The sequence below is a fragment of the Carcharhinus amblyrhynchos genome, chromosome 34, assembly GCF_965287045.1.
Source record: "Carcharhinus amblyrhynchos chromosome 34, sCarAmb.v2.hapA, whole genome shotgun sequence".
NCBI lineage: Eukaryota > Metazoa > Chordata > Chondrichthyes > Carcharhiniformes > Carcharhinidae > Carcharhinus > Carcharhinus amblyrhynchos.
Window position 1 is genome coordinate 3,677,031 of NC_137357.1, and position 21,582 is coordinate 3,698,612.

Consider the following 21,582-nt stretch of genomic DNA (forward strand, 5'->3'; position numbering starts at 1 on the left):
GTATAGAAGTAAGAAATCATTTTGATACATACGATGTACAGATAAGTACAATGTTCAGTAGTTACATGCAAGACACAAGGGTCAGAATTTTCCAACTGTTCACACCGGTGGGATTTTCCCATCCCGCTGCAGTGAACGGAGATTTGGCTGGCCGCCAAATTCTCCGACTTTGCTGTGTGGCGTGAACGGGCGGTAAGATCATGCCCAAGTTTTTCTTTACTCTTTCATTTACTGTACGGAAAAGTTAAAAGAAACAAAGATTTTTTTTACGAAGTATGAATTTATTTTGCATTCTCTTTCCATCTTGATTTACATTACATGGCGTAGCACCTCAGAAAGATTGGTGAGTTCGTTTACTGAATGGATGTGAAACAACTTCCATTGGTTTACTATCCCAGTATCCTGGCTGAATTATAGTTTAGACAGCTGCTTGTTGTACGAGAGTAAGGACACCTAATGCCAAATTGCATGAACTAAATGTGGTACGTATTATACCTTTATCTACATAGACACATGCACACACATTCACACGCACTGTCACTCACACACACACACACACACTCGCCAACACACATGCTCACACACACACACACTCGCACACACACTCATGCACAGACACAGCTCACACACACCTGCATAGACACTCTGACACACACACTCTCAAATACACACACACTCACTCACTCACATACACACACACAAAAGCAGTATAAACTAGTTAACATCAAACATGAAAGGAAATACGAAATGTCAAATACAATTAGATAGAAATAATATTCATTAAAATACCTCTAATTGTCTGCAGCCTACTTAACATTGCCTCCATTACAGCAAAATCTAGTCTTTTTAATAATGCCACTTATCAGGCATATACACACACATATATATTCTGAGATGGCTTTTAATAAAAACATTTTTCCATTGTGTACAAAGATCCCTTCTAAGTAACATCCCATTTTATGAAGACGTACTCAAAATTCACTGCTTTTGATGAAAGCTGACTTGTGCTGATTCTTCTTCAAGAAAAACCCATTCCTTTAATGATTCATCCTGACCTTATCAGTAAATGAGGAGGATTTTAAGAAGCTGTGAAACTTGAAACGCTCACCCAATTGTGTGCTTTTAAAGCTTTTTGTTTATTCTCGATGTATAAATGCCATTCTAGTGCTTTCTAATTTTTTTTAATCCATTCGTGGGACATGGGACAGCATGTATTGCCCACCCCCACTTGCTCCTTGAACTGAGTGGCTCAGTCGGTTATTTCAGAGAGCAGTTGAGAGTCAACCACATTGCTATGTCTCTGGAGTCACATGTAGGCCAGACCAGGTAAAGATGGCAGATTTCCTTCCCTAAAGGACATTCGTGAACCAGATTGGTTTTACCGACAATCGACAATGGGTTCATGGTCAGTAGATTTTTAATTCCAGATATTTTGTGTTCAATTCAGATGCCACCATTTGCCACGGTGGGATTTGAACCCAGGTACCTAGAACATTAGCTGAGTTTCTGAATTAATAGTCTAGCGATAATACCACTAGGCCATGGCCTCCACAATTCACTCCAATTCAGTTTTTATCCAGATTTATATCCCCAATTACACGACCTGGAAATTGCTGTGTCTCTTGTATAAATTAGAAAATAAATACGTTCAGATTGTAGGAAGACTGACTTACAACTGCCTTGAGGAGCTGTTAATGGTAATTGATAGGTATGGTGAGCAGTCGAACGTTGGTATAACTGCAAACTTGGGTTGAAATCTGCATAAAAAAGGTTGTCCTGCATTGAGTTCCTGCAGCTTTTAGCAAGCCGTGAATGGTACATCAGCAGTCAGTCAAATATTTTAGACTAACAGAGTGGCATGGTGGCACAGTAGTTAGCACTGTTGCCTCACAGCGCCAGGGACCACTGTTTGATTACGAAATCGGGTCATGGCCTGTGTGGAATTTGCATGTTCTCCCTATGTCTGTGTGGGTTTCCTCCGGGTGCTCCGGTTTCCTCCCACAGTTCAAAGATGTGCGGGTTACATAGATGGGCCACTAAGTGTCAGGGGGATTAGTAGGGATTACAGGAATAGGGCCTGGTCGGGATTGTGGTTGGTACAGACTTGATGGGCTGCATGGCCTCCTTCTGCACTGTAGGGATTCCATGATGCTATGAACTTTCGTGAATGTATTTTGATGGCTGTGTTGATATTGCTGCTGGTTTCCTTCTCCTTTAAATTGTATTGCAGTATCATCATTATTCTGACACCGGTTTAAAGACTAAATAAGAATGGAGAAATTAACTTCTTTTACAGGTTTTTGCTAAACCTGCATTAAATATTCAGGTGAGCGTTATTAGCAAATCATTTTTAATGATATTTTGTGCTACAGCAGGCAGTTCAGGTCTCAGTACTCATTTTAACTTTCAGGAAATGGAAAAGCCTTCATTTTCCGTGCATGTACATGCTGGATTGGAGAACTTCAGCAAATGATGCTTGTTTTCCTGAATATTTTTTACCTTCCGTCTTTTGATTTGATTTGATTTATTATTGTCACATGTGTTGGGATACAGTGAAAAGTATTGTTTGATTTATTATTGTCACATGTATTGCTATACAGTGAAAAGTACTGTTTGATTTAGTGTCACATGTATTGGGATACAGTGAAAAGTATTGTTTCTTATGTGCTTTATAGACAAGGCTTACTGTTCATTGAGTACATAGGGGAGAAGGAGAAAGTGCAGAATATAGTGTTACAATCAGCTAGGGTGTAGAGAAAGATCAATTTAAGATATGATAGATCCATTCAAAAATCTGATAGATGCAGGGATGAAGCTGTTCTTGAGTCTGTTGGTACATGACCTCAGTTGAACAGGTGGAAGAGAGAATGTCGGGGTGCGTGGGGTCCTTAATTATGCTGGCTGCTTTTTCAAGGTAGCGGGAAGTGTGGACAGAGTCAGTGGATGGGAGGCTGGTTTGCGTGATGGACTGGGCTACATTCACAACCTTTTGTAGTTTCTTGTGGTCTTGGTCCGGGTTACAATGGTGTGATTGGGGCTTGTGACCTCGTGTTCACTATCCTAACCAATAGGCTACCTCACCAGCTAGTGAAATTCAGGACAGCCGTAACATATCTAAATCATCAGTCTTGATTCCAACAACGAATATGGAACACCCAATATTCTGTGAGCTAACTGCAGCAGACAGTTATCATGCACAGGTTAATTGTCCACCTTTGGGAAAAGTGTCTTTAGTTCCAGGGAAGGCATAGTAATCTCTGTTTGGGTTTTGGATTTTAACCAGCTGCCTTGACCTATTTTCGGGGGAGACTGCTTTCTGCAGCAGGGTGTGACTGTAATGCCAGCTGCTTCTACTATGTCCCTTTCTTCAGTTATTGGACTATGGATATATCATTTTTTCCCTTTGAGTCCACCCCGTGGACTCAGCTTTTAACGTAGAAGTTCCAATTCCCTCATCTCTCCACTTTGGCGTCACCTCTTCTCAACCCCTTTGCTTTGCCCCAGTCGCATAGGTAAACACTTACTTTTCTCACTGATAGACTAATTTGCATATCTAATTACTCCTTCAGACAGCTGCATTTATCAATCATCTTTCTTTATTTTATCTCAATTTCATTTTTATTATTCTTAATTTTCCTCAATTGATGCATTTGATAATATTTCTCTCTGCGTTATCACCTCATCTCACACCCTTTTCTTCACTTTGATACTTAAAATATTTAACTGGAATGAGTTGTGTCGAAGTTACTAAGCTGTTTACTGATCAGGCCGTTTGTAGCCTAATTTCATAGGACTGAATAAAAGCTTTGAAAGGATTGGTTAGTGAATTAGGTTAGCACGGTGGCACAGTCATTAGCACTGCTGCCTCACTGCGCTGGGGAACCAGATTCAATTCTAGCCTCGGGAGACTGTGTGGAGTCAGCACGTTCTCCCTGTGTCTGTGGGTTTCCTCCGGATGCTCTGGTTCCCTCCCATAGTCCAAAAGATGTGCTGGTTAGGTGGATTGGCTATGCCAAATTGCCCCTTAGTGTCAGGGTGATTAGCAGGAGAAATATTTGGGGTTATGGGGATAGGGCCTGGGTGGGATTGCTGTCATTATAGGAAAGCTGGGCTGAATGGCCTTGTTCTGCACAGTAGGGATTCTATTCCACAACATCAGCCATGAATACTTCAAGTTTTAAGTTTACTTATTAGTGTCACAAGTGGGCTTACAAAGAAAATTTCAGCACAGGAACAGGACCTTTGGTCCTCCAAGCCTACACCAACCATGCTGCCCGACTAAACTAAAACCGCCCACCCTTCCGGGGACCATATCCTTCTATTCCATTCTATTCATGTATTTGTCCAGATGCCCCTTAAAAGTAACTATCATATCTGCTTCCACTATCTCCCCCAGCAGCGAGTTCCAGGCACTCACCACCCTCTGTGTAAACAAACATCTCGTACCTCTCCTTTAACCCTTGCCCCTTAAACCTATGCCCCCTAGTAACTGACTCTTCCACCTTGGGAAAACCATCTGACTATTCACTCTGTCCATACCCCTCATAATCTTATAGACTTCTGTCAGGTTGCCCCTCAACCTCCGTCGTTCCAGTGAGAACAAACCAAGTTTCCTCATAGCTAATGCCCTCCATGCCAGGCAACATCCTGGTAAACCTTTTCTATACTCTCTCTAAAGGGGATTCCTGCACTGACTGCCTGCCCCTTCTAGCGGTCACCCATCTATCTGGCTGCACCTTGGTTGTGACCACGTCTCTAAAGCTCCTAACTATAATGCTTTCTGTCACCTTCATGCTACTAAGTGCATCCAACTGCTGCTCAAACCTATCCACGCTGCAATTGGGTGCACTTCTTGCGGACATAGTACTCTGAGATGTTGGAAGATTCACAGGTTCCCACATCTCACAAGTGTAGCACTTAACCCCACTGACCGACATTTCGAGCACCAGTTAAATTATTTAAGAAAATTTATAAAACCCTTACCTTCACTTTTACTGTCTCACACTGGCCTTTTTGGTTAGAGGAGAGAGGGAGGGAGTGTTTCGGGCTTACCGCTCCTTGACACCAGATCTTCCGCTTCCCACTTCTTGGTAGATGTTACCGGGCTGACTTCTTCCAGGATGCACCAGTGAAGTCCATTAGTTGCCTCAACCAGTGCATTAACACTGCAATGAAGTTACTGTGAAAATCCCCTAGTCGCCACACTCGGGTACACTGAGGGAGAACTTAGCACCTAACCAGCACATCTTTCAGACTGTGGAAGGAAACCGAAGGAAACCCACGCAGGCACGGGGAGAACGTGCCGATTGCGCTAAAACAGTGATGTGAGCTGTGAATCGAACCCGGGTCCCTGGCGCTGTGAGGCAGCGGTGCTTAGCACTGTGCTCCGCCGCCCCCCCCCCCGCAATTTCCTCATTTCCACAACCTGTGTTGTAATACAACCAAGATCAAGTTTGGGTTTTGGGATTGTTGTTAGACTCACACATGAAATTAATTTGGAAAGTCTCTGAGTGGACATGGGCCTAAAGCACGCATATGCTCCCAATCGAACACCACTTGTCACTAAGAAAACAATCACACTTACTGCTTCCAGAAGACTGGACTGAGAAATAGAAAATGTTATGCTTCTGAATTTGAGCTAAGGCACATTGTAAGGAGCGCAGCACATAGTGATGTTTCATCTCCAGTTCCCAGAAATGCTTGATGATTCCACAAATAAGTAAAAAATATAAATGCTTCCAATAACGTGTGTGCCACGTTTTCACTGGTATATGTTGCACAGGGTGGCAGAACCCAGGCAAACCAAGGAGGAAGGACAAAATAAATGCTTTAATATATTGTCAAGGAACGCAAAACTCCAAAATTTCCAGAACAAATTTCAATTTTATTAATGCAAGGACATACAGACAAGAAATGTTCCACCTTTATTCTGAAAGCAAAAGTCACATTAGAATTCCACTTCAGGTTAAACCTTTGATATGTGGCGTAAATGTTTAACAGACTCCAAAGATTCTGACATTCCACACGCAATCTGGTAAATCCAGATTCAAACTCGATTGAACTGTAACACCAGGGAAGACTTTCAAAGATATTTTAATCTGGAGAAGATGTTTCTGAGCTAAAAGTGTATTTAGGATTCCCCACTGTGGCTCAACAACGTGCAGTCAAGCCATGGGGCAGCGTGGTGGCACAGCGGTTAGCACTGCTGCCTCACAGCGCCAGGGACCCGGGTCAGTTCCTGGCCTTGGGTGACTGTCTATGCAGAGTCTGCCCATTCTCCCCATGTCTGCATGGGTTTCCTCCGGGTGCACCAGTTTCCCCCCATTCTCCAAAGACATGTGGGTTAGATGGATTGGCCATGCTCAATTACCTGTTAAGTGTCAGGGGGACTAGCAGGGTGTAAATACGTGGATTATGGGGATAAGTTCTGTGTGGGATTGTTGCTGGTGCAGGAGTGATGGGCCAAATGGCCTCCTTTTGCACTGTAGGGATTCTGTGAAGCCACACAGACCAGTGTATTCCAGATCTGTAGAGTTAGCTCACAGCTGGGTTATTCCAAAAGAGAGGGGGGGTGGGGAATGAAATAGCCAAAATTCCTGTCACCATTGACTACTTGGTAGGAAGCATATGTTTGTGGTTTCTGGGTGAAATCTAGTCGAAACCTGGCTATGTGGTTGAATAGCCGATTGAGATTTGTCATGAAGCCTCAAGAATTAAGAACGGTCATTTGAAAAAGGTACATGGGGGCAGACAGCACTCATAGACCATACCCAAAAAGTCCCACATCTCCAAATAAAAAGGGAAGACAAGAACGGAAAGAAAAGCCCATTTGAATTGAATGCAGACTTTGGGATAAATCTGCAAAGTAAAGGTGGCTTTACCAGCCCTTTTCTTCTGGTGCTGAAGCATTTGGAACATGTATTTAAACAGCAACAGTACATCAGAACAGAGACTATCACAGATCACTATATACAGTGTGAAGCATGCAAGTAAGACAGAATTGTTTTGGTACTAAAAACAGAATTGTTTCAAACTTTCCATAGATAATTTAGTCTAATATTTTAAAGCACTCCAAACTTAACATGAACAGTGTAATAAAAGAGGAACATTCATATGTATATATATATAAAAAAATAATTTTCCCAAAATCAGAAGGTTTACTGGCACTTGTAAAGAAATTATTTTCTTCCAAAGCATTATTCTATTGAAAATACCAAAGGATTTTATCTGCACACAGCATTTGGTATGTGTTCTACAGCAAGCCACATATTGGAAACCATGTCCAGCACAAGCATTTCTCTGCGGTCTCTCTCAGAGGGGGAATTACGGTGGCGTGTCTAGTGCGATTTCTCGACTGCAGTTATATTATGGAAGAAGTTACACAGTGAATACGCAGCGACAGTTCCAATTGTGGAAATGACTTTCTGTTTCATAGACAATCATCAGCCACAGAACCATTAGCGAGGGCGTGCTATATCAGTGCTGGTTTTAGGCTTGTTTGGCGTACGGGGTGATTAGATTACCAACGTTTTTTGAGCAAACCTTGAAACAGGAGGCTCAGTGTGAATGGAGCCTGCAAGCAAGCTGAACAGAATCCTGAACCATCAATAAGAAAACAAGGGAGAGCAGGCCTCAGTCAGTTAACTTGAGGAAGACAGTATGGAAGATCTGACAGGAAACATCCCTGGATCCTTACAGAAGTAATGTTACGGTCGGGAAGTTACTCAGAGATGAATGGTACTTCCATCCTGGGTCCAATTCAGTTCATTGTCAGTAATTTGGATATATACCCAGAGCTTACACAGTGTCCAAATTTGCAGGAAAATAGCAGGCATAATAAATAGCCATGAGAACCAGAGAGTTAAAACAGGATACGATAAGGAAATGGGCAAAGAAGGTGGATGATCAGGAAGTACAGAGGGATTTGGCAGTTTAGGTTCACGAAACATGAAATGCAGCTCGAGTGAATAAGACCATTAAATGATGCTTACAGATCACAGATTTGTGGTAAATGTGATATAAAAGTAGAGTCATAATCATAAAAACTTAGAGAGATCACACTTGGAATATTGGGCGGCACAGTGGTTAGCATTGTTGCCTCACAGCACCAGGGACCCGGGTTCAATTCGGGCCTCCGTCTCTGTCTGTGCAGAGTCTGCACGTTCTCCCTGTGTCTGCGTGGGTTTCCTCCCACACTCCAAAGTTACGTAGATTAGCCGTGCTAAATTAATTCTGTTGTCAGGGGGATTAGCAGGGTAATTATGGGAATAGGGCCTGGGTGGGATTGTGGTTGGTGCAGGCTTGATGGGCCGATCGGCCTCCTTCTGCACTTAAGGACTCTATGATTCTGTTGTGTGCAGTTTTTGATCACCGCTCTATTAGAAAGGATACTAAAAGGTAAGATGCAGGCTAATATGAAAATATCCAAATACAAGCTAGATACTGTTAGAACAGGGGAGATGAAGAGACGGTTTGTTAGAGATGTTAAAAGTCCTGTTGGAATTTAAAGTTAGATAGCCTCTAGTGGAACTGTTTAGACGGGGAGATCGATGTATGATTAAATGCAAGAGAGAAGGACATCAGCAGAAACTTGTCTACTCATTTCTAACGATTGTGAAGCAGTGGAATGAACTACTGGAGTTAGTGAGTGAGGCAAAGTCCTGTCAACATCTCAGAATAGGATGGTAGGTGACTATAGGGACGTACAAGATCAAGACAGACATTGAAATAAGGAGTGGAAGATACACACCAACGTGGGCGCAGCATTGAATGATCTATTCCTGCCAACGTAATTCTACACGTGTAGAAATGTAACCATATAGATATAGCCTGTCTCGCAGGGGAAAGCTCCAAAATGATTACAGGTGTTGATTTGAATACACTGACAAAATCGTAGTTGAAGTTTAGTCAAAATATCTAGTTACGTCAATAATGCTTCTCAGAAATGGTATCAGTATAGCACGCAATTTAGTTATGCATTATCTGTTACATTATCTGTTTTAGTGCAACTGCTAGTGTCAATACAATACTGAAAATTCACCGTAGCTGCATTTAATCAATGGTGTATTTCCATACCTGAACTTGACATAAGAATGAAATGCTAATGAAATTAAATCTAAATGAAACGACTACATTTTATGGACTAATTTCACTTACTGCCGGCCACTGAGCTGCGAAATATCTATTAGATGACAATGTCTGGAATTCTCTGGCTGGTCAAAGCCAGCGTGACCTTCTGATCCCACTGACTGCACACCCTGCCACGACTTTCCCAGCAGCATACGGTACAGTCAATGGGAAATCCTATTGCAAGGCGGCTAGAGGATCTCCCCCGACAATATCTTCAGCTTTATTATGAGTCACCCACATTGTCAGCAGGAAATGCTGACCAACTTAGAGAGGCTATAGGGTCATTTTGGCCCATCACTCATTGTGTCAAAGTTAAACGGAAGAAATAGGTGAGAAGTGACCTGTACTCTTTACAAAATGTGTGTGTGTTGATCACACACATTCTGCAAATGTGCATCACAGTGGCACAGTGATTAGCACTGATGCCCCACAGCGCCAAGGACTCGGGTTCAATTCCCGGATTGGGTCACTGTCTGTGTGAAGTCTGCACGTTCTCCCTGTGTCTGCGTGGGTTTCCTCCGGGTGTTCCGGTTTCCTCCAACAGTCTAAAGATGTTTGGGTTAGGTGGAATTGGCCATGCTAAATTAAGCCTAGTGTCAGGGGGATTAGCAGGGGTAAATATTTGGGGTTACGGGGATAGGGCCTGGGTGGGATTGTTGTCGGTGCAGACTTGATGGGCCAAATAGCCTCCTTTTGCGCTGTGGGGTTTCTGTGATATAACAATGCAGCTTTTATCTTCAATTACGCTAACTGAAATAACGTTTAACAATACTCTCAATGCTTCGGATAAAGGAAAACATTTTGTTACTGCCATTGAACAGATTTGGAAACTTTTCAAACTGAACTCAGGGGAAGAGCCAAGGGCCACAGTACAGCAAAAGTTGGAAAGAAAACAGGCCTGGAGATTTTTGGAAGGGAAGGAAGACAGAGGTAAGAGATTCCACTTTTCTGGTTCTGGGAAAGATTCAGTTAGAAGCAGTAGTTGATTTCAACGGTATTGATGTTAGGGAGGAAAAGTAGTTTCCTCTTGCTATCTTCATCTAAGCAATGCTTTCTCTTTATAATGACTGCACGTTTGTTAGGACTGGGAGAGTCATGTTTTAACTTCAGTTGTGTTAATTGAAATAATGCATTAGGGTTAGGGTTATATAATACCCTTTTCCTGGGCAAGAGGTGAGCAAACTGATCCGTAACTTTGTCACAATATTGACAACCAGAACATTTGAGATGAGGAACTGGTGGCCATGTGTGTGCCGTGCTCCACTTCAGACTAACTTCTTCGATGCACCTGAATGGTCAAGTTCTCCCACCCTCTGTCTCTCTAGACTGTCTTTTTCTATTCTCCTCACACTTGGTGACATGTGGTTTACAACTCTTTACTAGTGAACAGTGCTGGACCTGACCAGTCCTGTCAGTTGCCAAACAAAAGGTCAGAAATGAGCCAGTACTTAGCCCAAGTCTAAAATACTTTGTGCGTGAACCAGCTACTAGAGAAGAAAGGAAGCAGTTTGTAACCTGCAGTTATTTGCCTGGCACATGTTACTGCTGAGGCTTGAAGCTCATGTTCTATGTCAGGATTTGCAGCTGAAACTCAGGTTATACTAGTTATCATAATTAAGATGTTGCCCTTGAAATGCATAATGGTAAAATCACCAGTGGTCATTTCCAAGTCTACTCTTCCATTGTACCATTCCAATTCCAGGACAAGGATCCTGATTCTTAGACAAACTAACGGAATGACTAATTTACTCATTTTCTGGGCAATCTGGTGAGAGCTGTGCTATTGATGCAGATTTCAAGAAGGCATTTGGACAACACCCCATATAACAGACAGATTCACAAGCTGTAACCACTGGATTGAGGAGCCACTGAAAGATGGACAGCAAAGATTGATGCACAATTTCCCTACCTCCCTCCCCTTTTCCTGCTGCTGTACTTCCTTGTTACGTCTGATAAACACAGCACCTAGCAATATTTCGGCAGCCGTACTGGGATTGATCGCCTACTCGTTCGAATCCCAATCCTGGTTCTATATGCCTTTCCCAACAAGAAGTTTTCTGTTGAACCATATGTTTAGCCCACAATCCTATTGCCCTCTTCCTTAAAGGCCTACGTCTTTCAGTATTTTTCCACGCTGTGTTAAATTTATTTAGAATCATAGAATCCCTACAGTACTGATAAAAGGTCATCAGCCTGAAATGTGGGGTGAGATCCTCTGGCCTTCCTGCAGCGTGTTTCTCAGAGGTGGGAGATGGCCTGGGGTAGCGGGATGGGATTTTCCCTGAATCCACCTCACACCACTGGGAAACCCACAGGGCCAGAACAGCTGGAAGATCTCACCCACTAACCATGATTCACTTTCCAACAGAGGCTGCCTGTATTGCTGAGTATTCGCTGTATTTTCTCTTTTTTATTATGCGCACAGCTTCACTAAAGCCAGATCCCGTTTTGATATATAGGAAAGATACAGATGGAGGAAGTCTAAAGAAGGGCCATTCCTGAACATAGCGATGTGAGTAATAAAGAAAGGCTGTCTGCTCTGGATTTTCACATATATGGGCAATATAGATTCAGGAAAGGCTTTCTGTTGGGAACATGGTGGGAGTCCAAAGATGTGCAAGTTAGGTTGATTGGCCATGCTAAAATTAACCTTAGTGTCGGGGGGTTAACAGAGTAAATATGTGGAGTGACAGGAATAGGGCCTGGGAGGGATTGTGGTCAGTGCAGGCTCAATGGGCCGAGTGGCCTCCTTCTGCACTGTAGGGATTCTGTGATTCTAAATAAGTTTAACACAGTGCGGAAAAATACTGAAAGATGTAGACCTTTAAGGAAAAGGAAGACTTCTTGTTGAGAAAGGCATATACAACCAGAATTGGGATTCGAATGAGTAGGCGATCAGTATCAGTACTGCTGCCGAAACATTGCTAGGTGCTGTGTTTATTAACGCTTAATCAACCCTGCTCCGTACAAACCAAACAGAAGTTAAGTCTCGGGATCATGTACGTGTAGCATACAGGTGCTTGTGTGCCCTTTTCTGCGTCTTAAACACACAAATCAAGAGAAATATTCCACTATCTTAATTGATAACCTGCACAAAAGCCTCATTCCATGACTCATGCCATGACTTCCTATTGTTAAATTTCCCAAATGTGTATTGTTTGGAAAAATACTGTAGGAGGGCTAGGGTCAACAAAGAGATACACATGCACATAGAAACCAGGCATACAGCACACATGGGTAAGAGATGGTGAGCTGAAATTCGAAGTCAGCTTTACTATTTTTTGTCAAGTTTGTGTGGAGCAGAAATTGCTGGACCCAAAGCTATAAGTAGAATTGAGACCTTTTCTTACTTGTTCATGAAATGTTGGCATAGCTGGCAACTGAGTGGCTGACATGGCAATTTCAGAGGACACAGTAAGAAGTCTCACAACACCAGGTTAAAAGTCCAACAGGTTTATTTGGATTCACAAGCTTTCGGAGCGCTGCTCCTTCGTCAGGTGAGCGAGCGAGGTCGTAATTTCAAATGGGCTTTAATCTGGTGTTGAGAGACTTCTTGTTATGCCCACCCCACACCAACGCTGGCATCTCCACACATTTCAGAGGGCAGTTAAAAGTCAACCACATGTGGGTCTGGAGAAACATACAGACCTAACGTGATAAGGATGGTAAGTTTCCTAAAGTGGTGGCTATTTAGACAATCAATGATTGCTTTTATGGATACCATCATTAAGACTAACTTTCAATTCCAGATTTATTAATTGAATTGAAATTCCATCAGCCATGGTAGGATTTGAACTTGTGTCCCCAGAGCATCAGCCTGAGCCTCCGACTTATCAGCCCCATAACACTGCTACCTTACAGTGCCAGGGACCCAGGTTCAATTCCAGCCTTGGCTGACTGTGTGGAGTTTGTACGTTCTCCCCCGTGTCTGTGCGAGTTTCCTCCGGGTGCTCCGTTTTCCACCCACACTCCAAAGACGTGTGGGTTAGGTTGGTTGGCCGTGCTTAATTACCCTCTAGTGTTGGGGGATTAGCAGTGTAAAGGGTCAGGAGAATAGGGGCTGGGTGGGAGTGCAGGCTTGATGGGCCAAATGGCCTCCTCCTGCACTGTAGGGATTCTATGATTACCGCTATCCACCATCTCCTCCTGTGTTTGTTAGAATGAGAGCATCAAGCTTCAGCACTGTGACAATGGTCTCTGCACTGCGTACCTCGGACTGTTAGGCTAAGGGCAGTCCCAGTTATTTTAAGGAATAAGGAAATCCAACATTAAGCTCTGTATCGCCCCCATTGAGAATCCTTTCAGATCTAAGCACTACATCTCAGGAAGGATGTATCGGCCGTGAAGAGAGTACAGCACAAATTCACCAGAATGCCACAAGGGCTAAAGTGATTAGATTCAGGGACAGTTTGCATAGACTAAAGCTTGTATTCCCTTGGATATAGGAGATTAAGAGGTGAGCTCATTAATGTGTTTAAGTTGATTAAAGGATTTGATAGATGGGATTGAAACTATTTCATCTGGTGGAGGAGTCTAGATCAAGGGAACTTAACCTAAAAATGAAGAGGTAGACTCTTCTCAGACGATTTACAAAAAGTAGGTGAAATCTGGAAGCTGCTCCATTTTGTTTGATTAAAGCAAGTCCTGGAATGTACAACTGCGCTGGGTAAACACTTGCTGAGAAGGAGGTTTGCCACATGATTTCCACATATTAATCAGTAACAATGACAAGGCAGAAAACTAGTTGAGAGGGAGAGAAGGTTAGAGATCAAGTCATTCTCTGTGACCCTTTAACATCGCTTGGCAGCTATGCGGCATTAATGGGCCTGAGGGCTAGTTGCCTTTCCGAACTTTTGTGCAAGAAATGGTGCTGGTTACTTTAAAGAAACATCGGAGAATTAAGAAAAAAAAAACAAAATCCAAGAACGATGCAGTCTCTTTTCCGTTTACAGTTCACCCTATCTCTCTGGATAGCGTCTCATCTTCCAGCTGGGCGTAACTGAGCGTCCTTTGGATATTAATAATTACTGCTACCTCCTCCTCATGCACCCTTCTCCTAGTTTTCCCTCGTATTTACATTCCATTGCTTTAGAGCTATTTTAATTCCACTCTTGCCTATCACATGCTTGACCTTTACACAATCTAAACTCCCTACATCTCTTTTCTGGCGACTGAACTCATTTGCTGCATCCTTGTGTAAAAATTACTTATTTCTACCGAAATGTCTTGTCTCTTTGTTTTGCTCAGAACGACTGCGTCAGTTTTGCTCAAAGGACAATTTGCCTTTCTCTGTTCAGACACTCAAATCACCCCTCTGTGTATTTTCTTTGTTTCTCATTTATTCGTTTGGTATCCAATTTGATATGTTTAAAAGCAGCTCTTCAGATCTGGAACTCGCATAGAAGCAAGACTTTCAATTAAAATTCATCAGTCACAAGTAGACTCACGTTAACGCTGCAATGAAGTTACTGTGAAAATCCCCTAGTCGCCACACTGAGGTGCCTGTTCGGATAAGCTGAGGGAGAATTTAGCATCTAACCAGCATGTGGGAGGAAACCGGAACCCCTGGAGACACAGACACAGGGAGAACGTGCAAACTCCACACAGACAGTGACCCAAGGCCGGGAATTGAACCCCTGGGTCCCTGGTGCTGTGAGGCAGCAATGCTAACCACTGTGCCACCGTGCTGCCCATAGATTATTATATTAACTTCTATAAAAACAATTGTGTTTTACCTTATAGAAATTAAAGAAAGGACAGCGAGCTTTTATAGTCTCTCGGATCTCAATACATCCCTAAAAAATCCTAACAGAGGAGTTCAATAAAGTTAAAACCTAGACCTGGACAAGGTTAATTTACATATCTGAGCCATCTTAAATAGTTCATGGACATCTTATAAAGAACCACTGAAATATACATTTAACAACCCCCAACACCCTCTCCTGCCAAAATACTTAATTTGCATATACAGAAACTGACCACAAAGGATAGGCAATGATTGTATTGTTTTAAACCATCTCTCTCTCACCACAAAGTGTAGAAAAATGATGCCAACAATCAGCGGTCAGCAGCATTGAAATGAATGACCGTTGTAGTGTGCTGTCATCAAGTGTTTTGCCACCCTCTTCCCACAGCACTTGAAAAAGGAAGAAAGCTGATTTTTGGGGGTGCCACGTGGACTTGGTACTAAAGCTACAGCATGTAGAACAGTATTGATGTGTTCAGATAAGTCTCCATTAAGATCAGGGAATGCTCTTTTCTTCCAAATATACAAAAAAACAGAAATGATCAAAAAGGAGTGAGGACATCAAAATGGAATAATAACACAGTATTCTGTCATTTAATCACCTCTGTTGTACTCCTTTTATATTACAATGATATGATGTCCAATATCTTTTACTCACAGGTTGTGAAATGTAGGCAGTGATAATGTTCCATTTTACAGTGTAAGAGATCTCTTTCCTTTCAGTGCTGTAGTCTCCCTACATTGCACGCTTAGATTCTTTTGTGCTTTTATTTAGTAATGATCAGAATTTTTTTGTTTTTGTGTGTGTTCTATTCAACCACTCTGAAGTCAGTGTTAGTGTCCGTCCCTTTCTTCTACCAAAGGTGGATCCGGGAAAGCCACTGTATTCGAGAAGGCGATTTTTCAAGTTCCCTTTTATCCTTGTTTCTTCAGCTTCCTGTACAAGGCATTTGATTCCCAGGGATCTCACAGTCCTCACTTCTGACAGCGAAGGTGGAGAATAATCCTCAACATTACTGAGTTGAATTTTAAAAAAAACTTCTGCAATTAGGGCTAATTGCCACATCAATGTCTCTCTCTCTCTCTCTCTCTCTCTCACCTTGTGCCTTCTAATGCCTTGAAATCCATACAAGATTTGTGGCATTAGCAGCGAAAAATTACCCTGCGGATTCTTGGAACCAACCGTTGGTGGTAGTTAGAGAATTCCCTAGTATCTGCTTTCTTCTAGCTTCCAACCTGGTCCATATCCCAGTGATTTAGAATGCTAAAGGTGCGAGATGACATTTTACAATGGGTCTGGGGGCGGGGTGGTGGGATCTCCTCCCAGCGCTGTCCACGCAGACATCTGCAAATAGGTTTCCACTGCCAACGAGTGCAAGGCAGTGAGCCCTCTTGGCCAAGAGAAGACGGAGCGAGGGATAGTGTGGTGGTGTCACCCTGTGTGTGTGTGTGTGTGTGTGTATGTGTGTGTGTGTGTGTGTGTGTAAAAAAAAAGGAAGATCAGTTGTTCTCAAACAAGGAGAGAAGGTCATCGTTACTGTTGTTTGGCATGTCTGGAGGTCCGAGGTAGGACAGCAGTTCATCTGGGTTTGTGATCTCTGGTAGAAGCTAGGAGACAAAGAAAAGTGTTAAGACCAATTCTGATTTTATTCTTTACAACATGTGAACTGAATTTGACAATGGAATTAAAAATATTTGCAATTACTCAGCTGGAGACTGGCCATGCTAAATTGCCCCTTAGTATCCAAAGATGTGTAGGGGTTAGGGGGATTAGCAGGGTAAATACTTGGGGTTACAGGAACAGATTCTCCCTTAGTGTCAAGGGCTTTACGTGAAGTTACAAGGATAGGACCTGGATGGGATTGTGGTCAGTGCAGGCTCGATGGGCCGAATGGCCTCCCACTGCACTGTAAGGATTCTGTGAAAGAAATAACGGAATAAGTTCTAGCCTTACAATTCATGCTTAGCGTGTATTACTTTGCAGCGAGTAATAAAGCCCGTTATTTCACATGACATGATTGTAATCTTTCTTCCCTTATATTCTCAAGCAACTTGGGCCAAAGCTTCCAGTCAGCATTTGAGACCCCTTTTGTCCATCACTGATCAGATAGAAAACTGACCAGGCGCGCGAGGGGGGGATGGGCGAGGGGCACGAGAGGGGGACGGGCAAACATACGAGAGGGGATGGGTGAACATGCGAGCGCACGCAGGGGACGAGGGAGGGGATGAGTGAGGGAGACGAAGGACGGGGTGTGCGAGGGAGAAGAAGGAGGGGGTGCGCGAGAGAGAAGCGAGAGGTCGCGCGAGATGGGAGGGGGTTGGGTGGCGACTCAGAGGAGATTGTGTGAGAGAGTATGAGAAAGAGATGAGTGTCTCCGATATGAGTATCAGCTTTCTAGTCTCTAGGAGTATAAGCTTTCCTCCTATTAAAAATGACAACTGCTAAGATAATTTCTTTAAAATTAGGAAATGTTTTAGATTAGCCACTCCTAAAATGGATAGTATTTCCAAGGTAAATGTTAGGGAGCTGTGGGAGGGTGTCTTGCTCAGAGTTTCATGTGAGGGGCTATGTAGCCAGTGAATGTATTTGCCATTATGTGCCTCTTCCTCACTTATATCAGGAAGGAGATGGTGGCGTGGAAGTATTATCACTGGATGAATTATCTAGAAATGCAGGGTCATGCTCTGGGATCGCAGTTTGAATCCTACCACGGCAGACAGTGAAATTTGTATTCAATGAACATCTGGAGTTAAAAGCCTAATGGTGAACATGAAAACGATTGTCATAAAATCCCATCAGGTTCACACATGCCCTGCTTTGACCCAGAGTGCACTGACCACTGGTTAGAATGTCACCCTAGTCTGATATCTTACTAAACCTGCATTTCTAAAGAAGGATTCACCGTCTACTAACACTTGGCTTTCTAGCATGCTCAGAAGAGAGAGAGAGATTAATTAGAACAGAGTGACTTAGTCTGCCAAGTGATTTTAACTGTTGGTAGACAGGATAATATTGGCCCTACATTCTCAGCTGCCAACCTCTGTATCATTTTCATTTCAAGGTGACAAGCTTCACAGAGATCAAGGAGCAGCTCCGATAATTACAAACATACACTATTGTACATTTCTACATTTTGCCAGTCGGATGCTAATAATTCTAATTTCATAGAAACCCTATAGTGCAGGAGGCTATCTGGCCCATCCAGTCTGCACTGAAAACAATTCCATCCAGGCCCTATCCCCGCAACTCAACATATTTACCCTGCTACTAAGGGGCAATTTAGCATGGCCAATCCACCTAACCCACACATCTTTGGACACGAAGGGGCAATTTAGCATGGCCAATCCATCTAACCCACACATCTTTGGACACTAAGGGGCAATTTAGCATGGCCAATCCACCTAACCCACACATCTTTGGATACTAAGGGGCAATTTAGCATGGCCAATCCACCTAACCTGCACATCTTTGGATACTAAGGGGCAATTTAGCATGGCCAATCCACCTAACCTGCACATCTTTGGATACTAAGGGGTAATTTAGCATGGCCAATCCACCTAACCCACACATCTTTGAACACTAAGGGGTAGTGTAGCATGGCCAATCCACCTGACCTGCACATCTTTGGACTGTGGGAGGAAACCGGAGTACCTGGAAGAAACCCATGCAGACACGGGGAGAACGTGCAAACTCCACACAGACAGTGAACCGAGGATGGAATTGAACCCAGGTCCCTGGCGCTGTGAGGCAGCAGTGCTAACCGCTGTGCAGTTTCTTCAGCAAAAATATGCAAAGACTTTAAACGCCTTGGCTGAGGGACAGGCACCTTTTTTTTTCACTGCAACAGTAACCAGAGAACATTTCTTGTGACTGGTTTCAAATATTTCCTTATTTGCTATTCAATATTCATAATTTACTGGACATGGAAACGCCTAAATAATCCCCACTTTATTGAAAACTGCTCACTAGTGGCATACTCAACTCTTATATAATTACTACACAGTTCACGCTTTTTAAACCCAGCACTTGTCCGCTTTCATCCCTCTCCTCTTCTGGGTAAAGCCATCCACATACCCTGAAATGTAATCATGTCCTTCAGATGGGATCTAACCTGGGCTTTATATAATTGCTATATCCCTCAAAGGACATTTTAGTGGCCCCTTTTTTTTAAACCTCTCTCAGTTTTGAATCTTCCCTTGGACGTCCCCCGACCCTACCAAGAGAGAACGAGAGTTCCAGATTTCAGCTACTTTTTGTGTGCTTCCTGACATCACTGAAACCCAACAGTGCAGAAGAAGGCCATTTGGCTCATCGAGTCTGCAGCGACAACAATCCCACCCAGGCCCTATACCCGTAACCCCACATATTTACCCCGCTAATCCCTCTAACCTACGCATCCCGGGACTCTGAGGGGCAATTTAGCATGGCCAATGCACCTAACATGCACATCTTTGGACTGTAGGAGGAAACCATAGCATCTGGAGGAAACCCATGCAGACAGGGGGGGAACATGCAGACTCCACACAGACAGTGACCTGAACCAGGAATTGAACCCAGGTCCCCGATGCTGTGAGGCGGTAGTGCTAACCACTGTGCCAACATGCTTCCCTAAAAACTTCTGAAAACACTGGCTCTAACTTTTAGGCTGTGCTTCTTTGTTCTGGACTAGCCCCACCAGAGGAAATAGATTCTCTGCATCTAAACCCTATCAATCCTGTCACATTTGGTGTCAAATTTTGGGCGGCACGGTAGCACAGTGGTTAGCACTGCTGCTTCACAGCTCCAGGCACCTGAGTTCGATTCCCGGCTCAGGTCACTGTCTGTGTGGAATTTGCACATTCTCCTTGTGTCTGCGTGGGTTTTCTCCGGGTGCTCCAGTTTCCTCCCACAGTCCAAAGGTGTGCGGGTTAGGTTGATTGGCCATGCTAAAATTGCTCCTTAGTGTCCTGGGATGCACAGGTTAGAGGGATTAGCGGGTAAATGTGTAGGGATATGGGGGTAGAGCCTGGGTGGGATTGTGGTCGGTGCAGACTCGATGGGCCAAAGGGCCTCTGTCTGCATTGTAGGGTTTTATGATCTATGAACTCTTTCAGTCATCTTAAAGCACATTCATTATCTCTTAATCTTCTATACTTTAGGACATACAAGCCTAATTGGTGAGACATATTCTCATAGTTTAAGACTTTAATTCCCTAATTCATTCTGGTGAATCCCTGCCGTACCTTGTTCAAAACTAACATATAGAATCCTACAGTGCAGAAGGAGGCCATCAAGTCTGCACTGACCACAATCCCACCCAGCTGCTATCTTCATAACTCTATGCAATTACCCTGCTAATACCCCTGACACTAAGGGGCAATTTAGCACGGCCAATCCACCTAACCTGCACATCTTTCAGACTGTGGGAGGAAATCGGAGCACCTGGAGGAAACCCTCACAGATACAGGGGAGAGCGTGCAGACTCCACACAGACAGTGACCCAAGCCAGGAATTGAACCTGGGTCCCTGGCACTGTGAGGCAGCAGTGTTAACCCACTGTGCCACCCTTGCTGACATGTGTTGTCCGAAACTGAGTGCAGCACTTCAGACGGGATCTAACCTGGGCTTTATATAATTGCTATATCCCTTGAGGTGAAGGACATTTTAGGAACCTCTTTTCTAAATACCCACTGTCTTTGTATACGTAGATGCTAAAACTCTCTGATCTTACACAGTTCCTGCTTTCTCATCATTTAAAAACACTTTGGTTTACTTTCTTTGGCCTAAAGTGGATGAATATACATTTCTACATTTCCCATTGCCATTTCATGCTCTCATCTATTTACTGTGCTACCTAACCTACTATTGTCAGTAAACTTGCATACATGGCTGTCTGTTTTCTGTCTAAGTCATGTATAAATATAATGAAAGGCTGAAGTCCCAGTACCGATTCCCAAGAGAACGACTGCCAAGATGAGTGTGTACTCATTATCTTTACTCTGTCCCCTACCTCTTAACCTATGTCAATATGTTATCTCCAATTGCATGAATTTTCATTTTTGATCATAGAATTCCTACAGTGCAGGAGGAGGCCATTCGGTCCATCAAATCTGCACCAACTCTCTGACAGAGTGCTGTACCCAGGTCCTCTCCCACCCTATTCCTGAACCCTGGACATTCACCATGGCTAATCCATTGAACCTACACAATTTGGGACACTGAGGGTCAATTTAGCATGGCCAACCTACCTAACCGGCACATCTTTGGACACCAAGTGCCAATTTGGTACGGCCAATCCACCTAACCTACACATCTTTGGACACTAAGAAGCAATTTAGCCTGGCCAATCCAGCTAACCTGCACATCTTTGGACACGAAGAAGCAATTTAGCATGGCCAATCCACCTAACCTGCACATCTTTCGAGTGTGGGAGGAAAACGGAGCACCCGGAGGAAACCCACGTAGACACAGGGAGAATGTGCAAACTCCACACAGGGAGTCCCCAAGGACGGAATTGAACCTGGGTCCCTGGCGATGCAAGGCAGCAGTGCTAACCATTGTGCCACTGTCTGGTCTCGTCTGTTACGGGGCTCATTACGAGTGAGAACAGAAAATTTGTCGTCTCAGCAAAAACTCCCATTGACCAGAATTCCCCGATCTTGCCCACTGCTGGGATCCTCCAGTCCCGCTGCTATGAATGGAGATTTGGCAGAATGCCAAATTCTCT

General features: G+C 43.5%; 1 protein-coding gene across 3 annotated transcripts in view; it reads right to left on the reverse strand.

Moving 5' to 3' along the window:
- Nucleotides 1-11,965: 11,965 nt before the first annotated feature.
- The window catches only part of LOC145361288 (zinc finger MIZ domain-containing protein 1-like), a 133,582-nt gene continuing 123,965 nt past the window's right edge, over nucleotides 11,966-21,582 (reverse strand). For all 3 annotated transcript variants that reach the window (XM_080216933.1, XM_080216932.1, XM_080216934.1), the window contains one exon: nucleotides 11,966-16,483. In XM_080216933.1, the coding sequence (XP_080073059.1) occupies nucleotides 16,376-16,483 (108 nt within the window). In that variant the 3' untranslated portion in view covers nucleotides 11,966-16,375. The remainder of the gene's footprint in view (nucleotides 16,484-21,582) is intronic.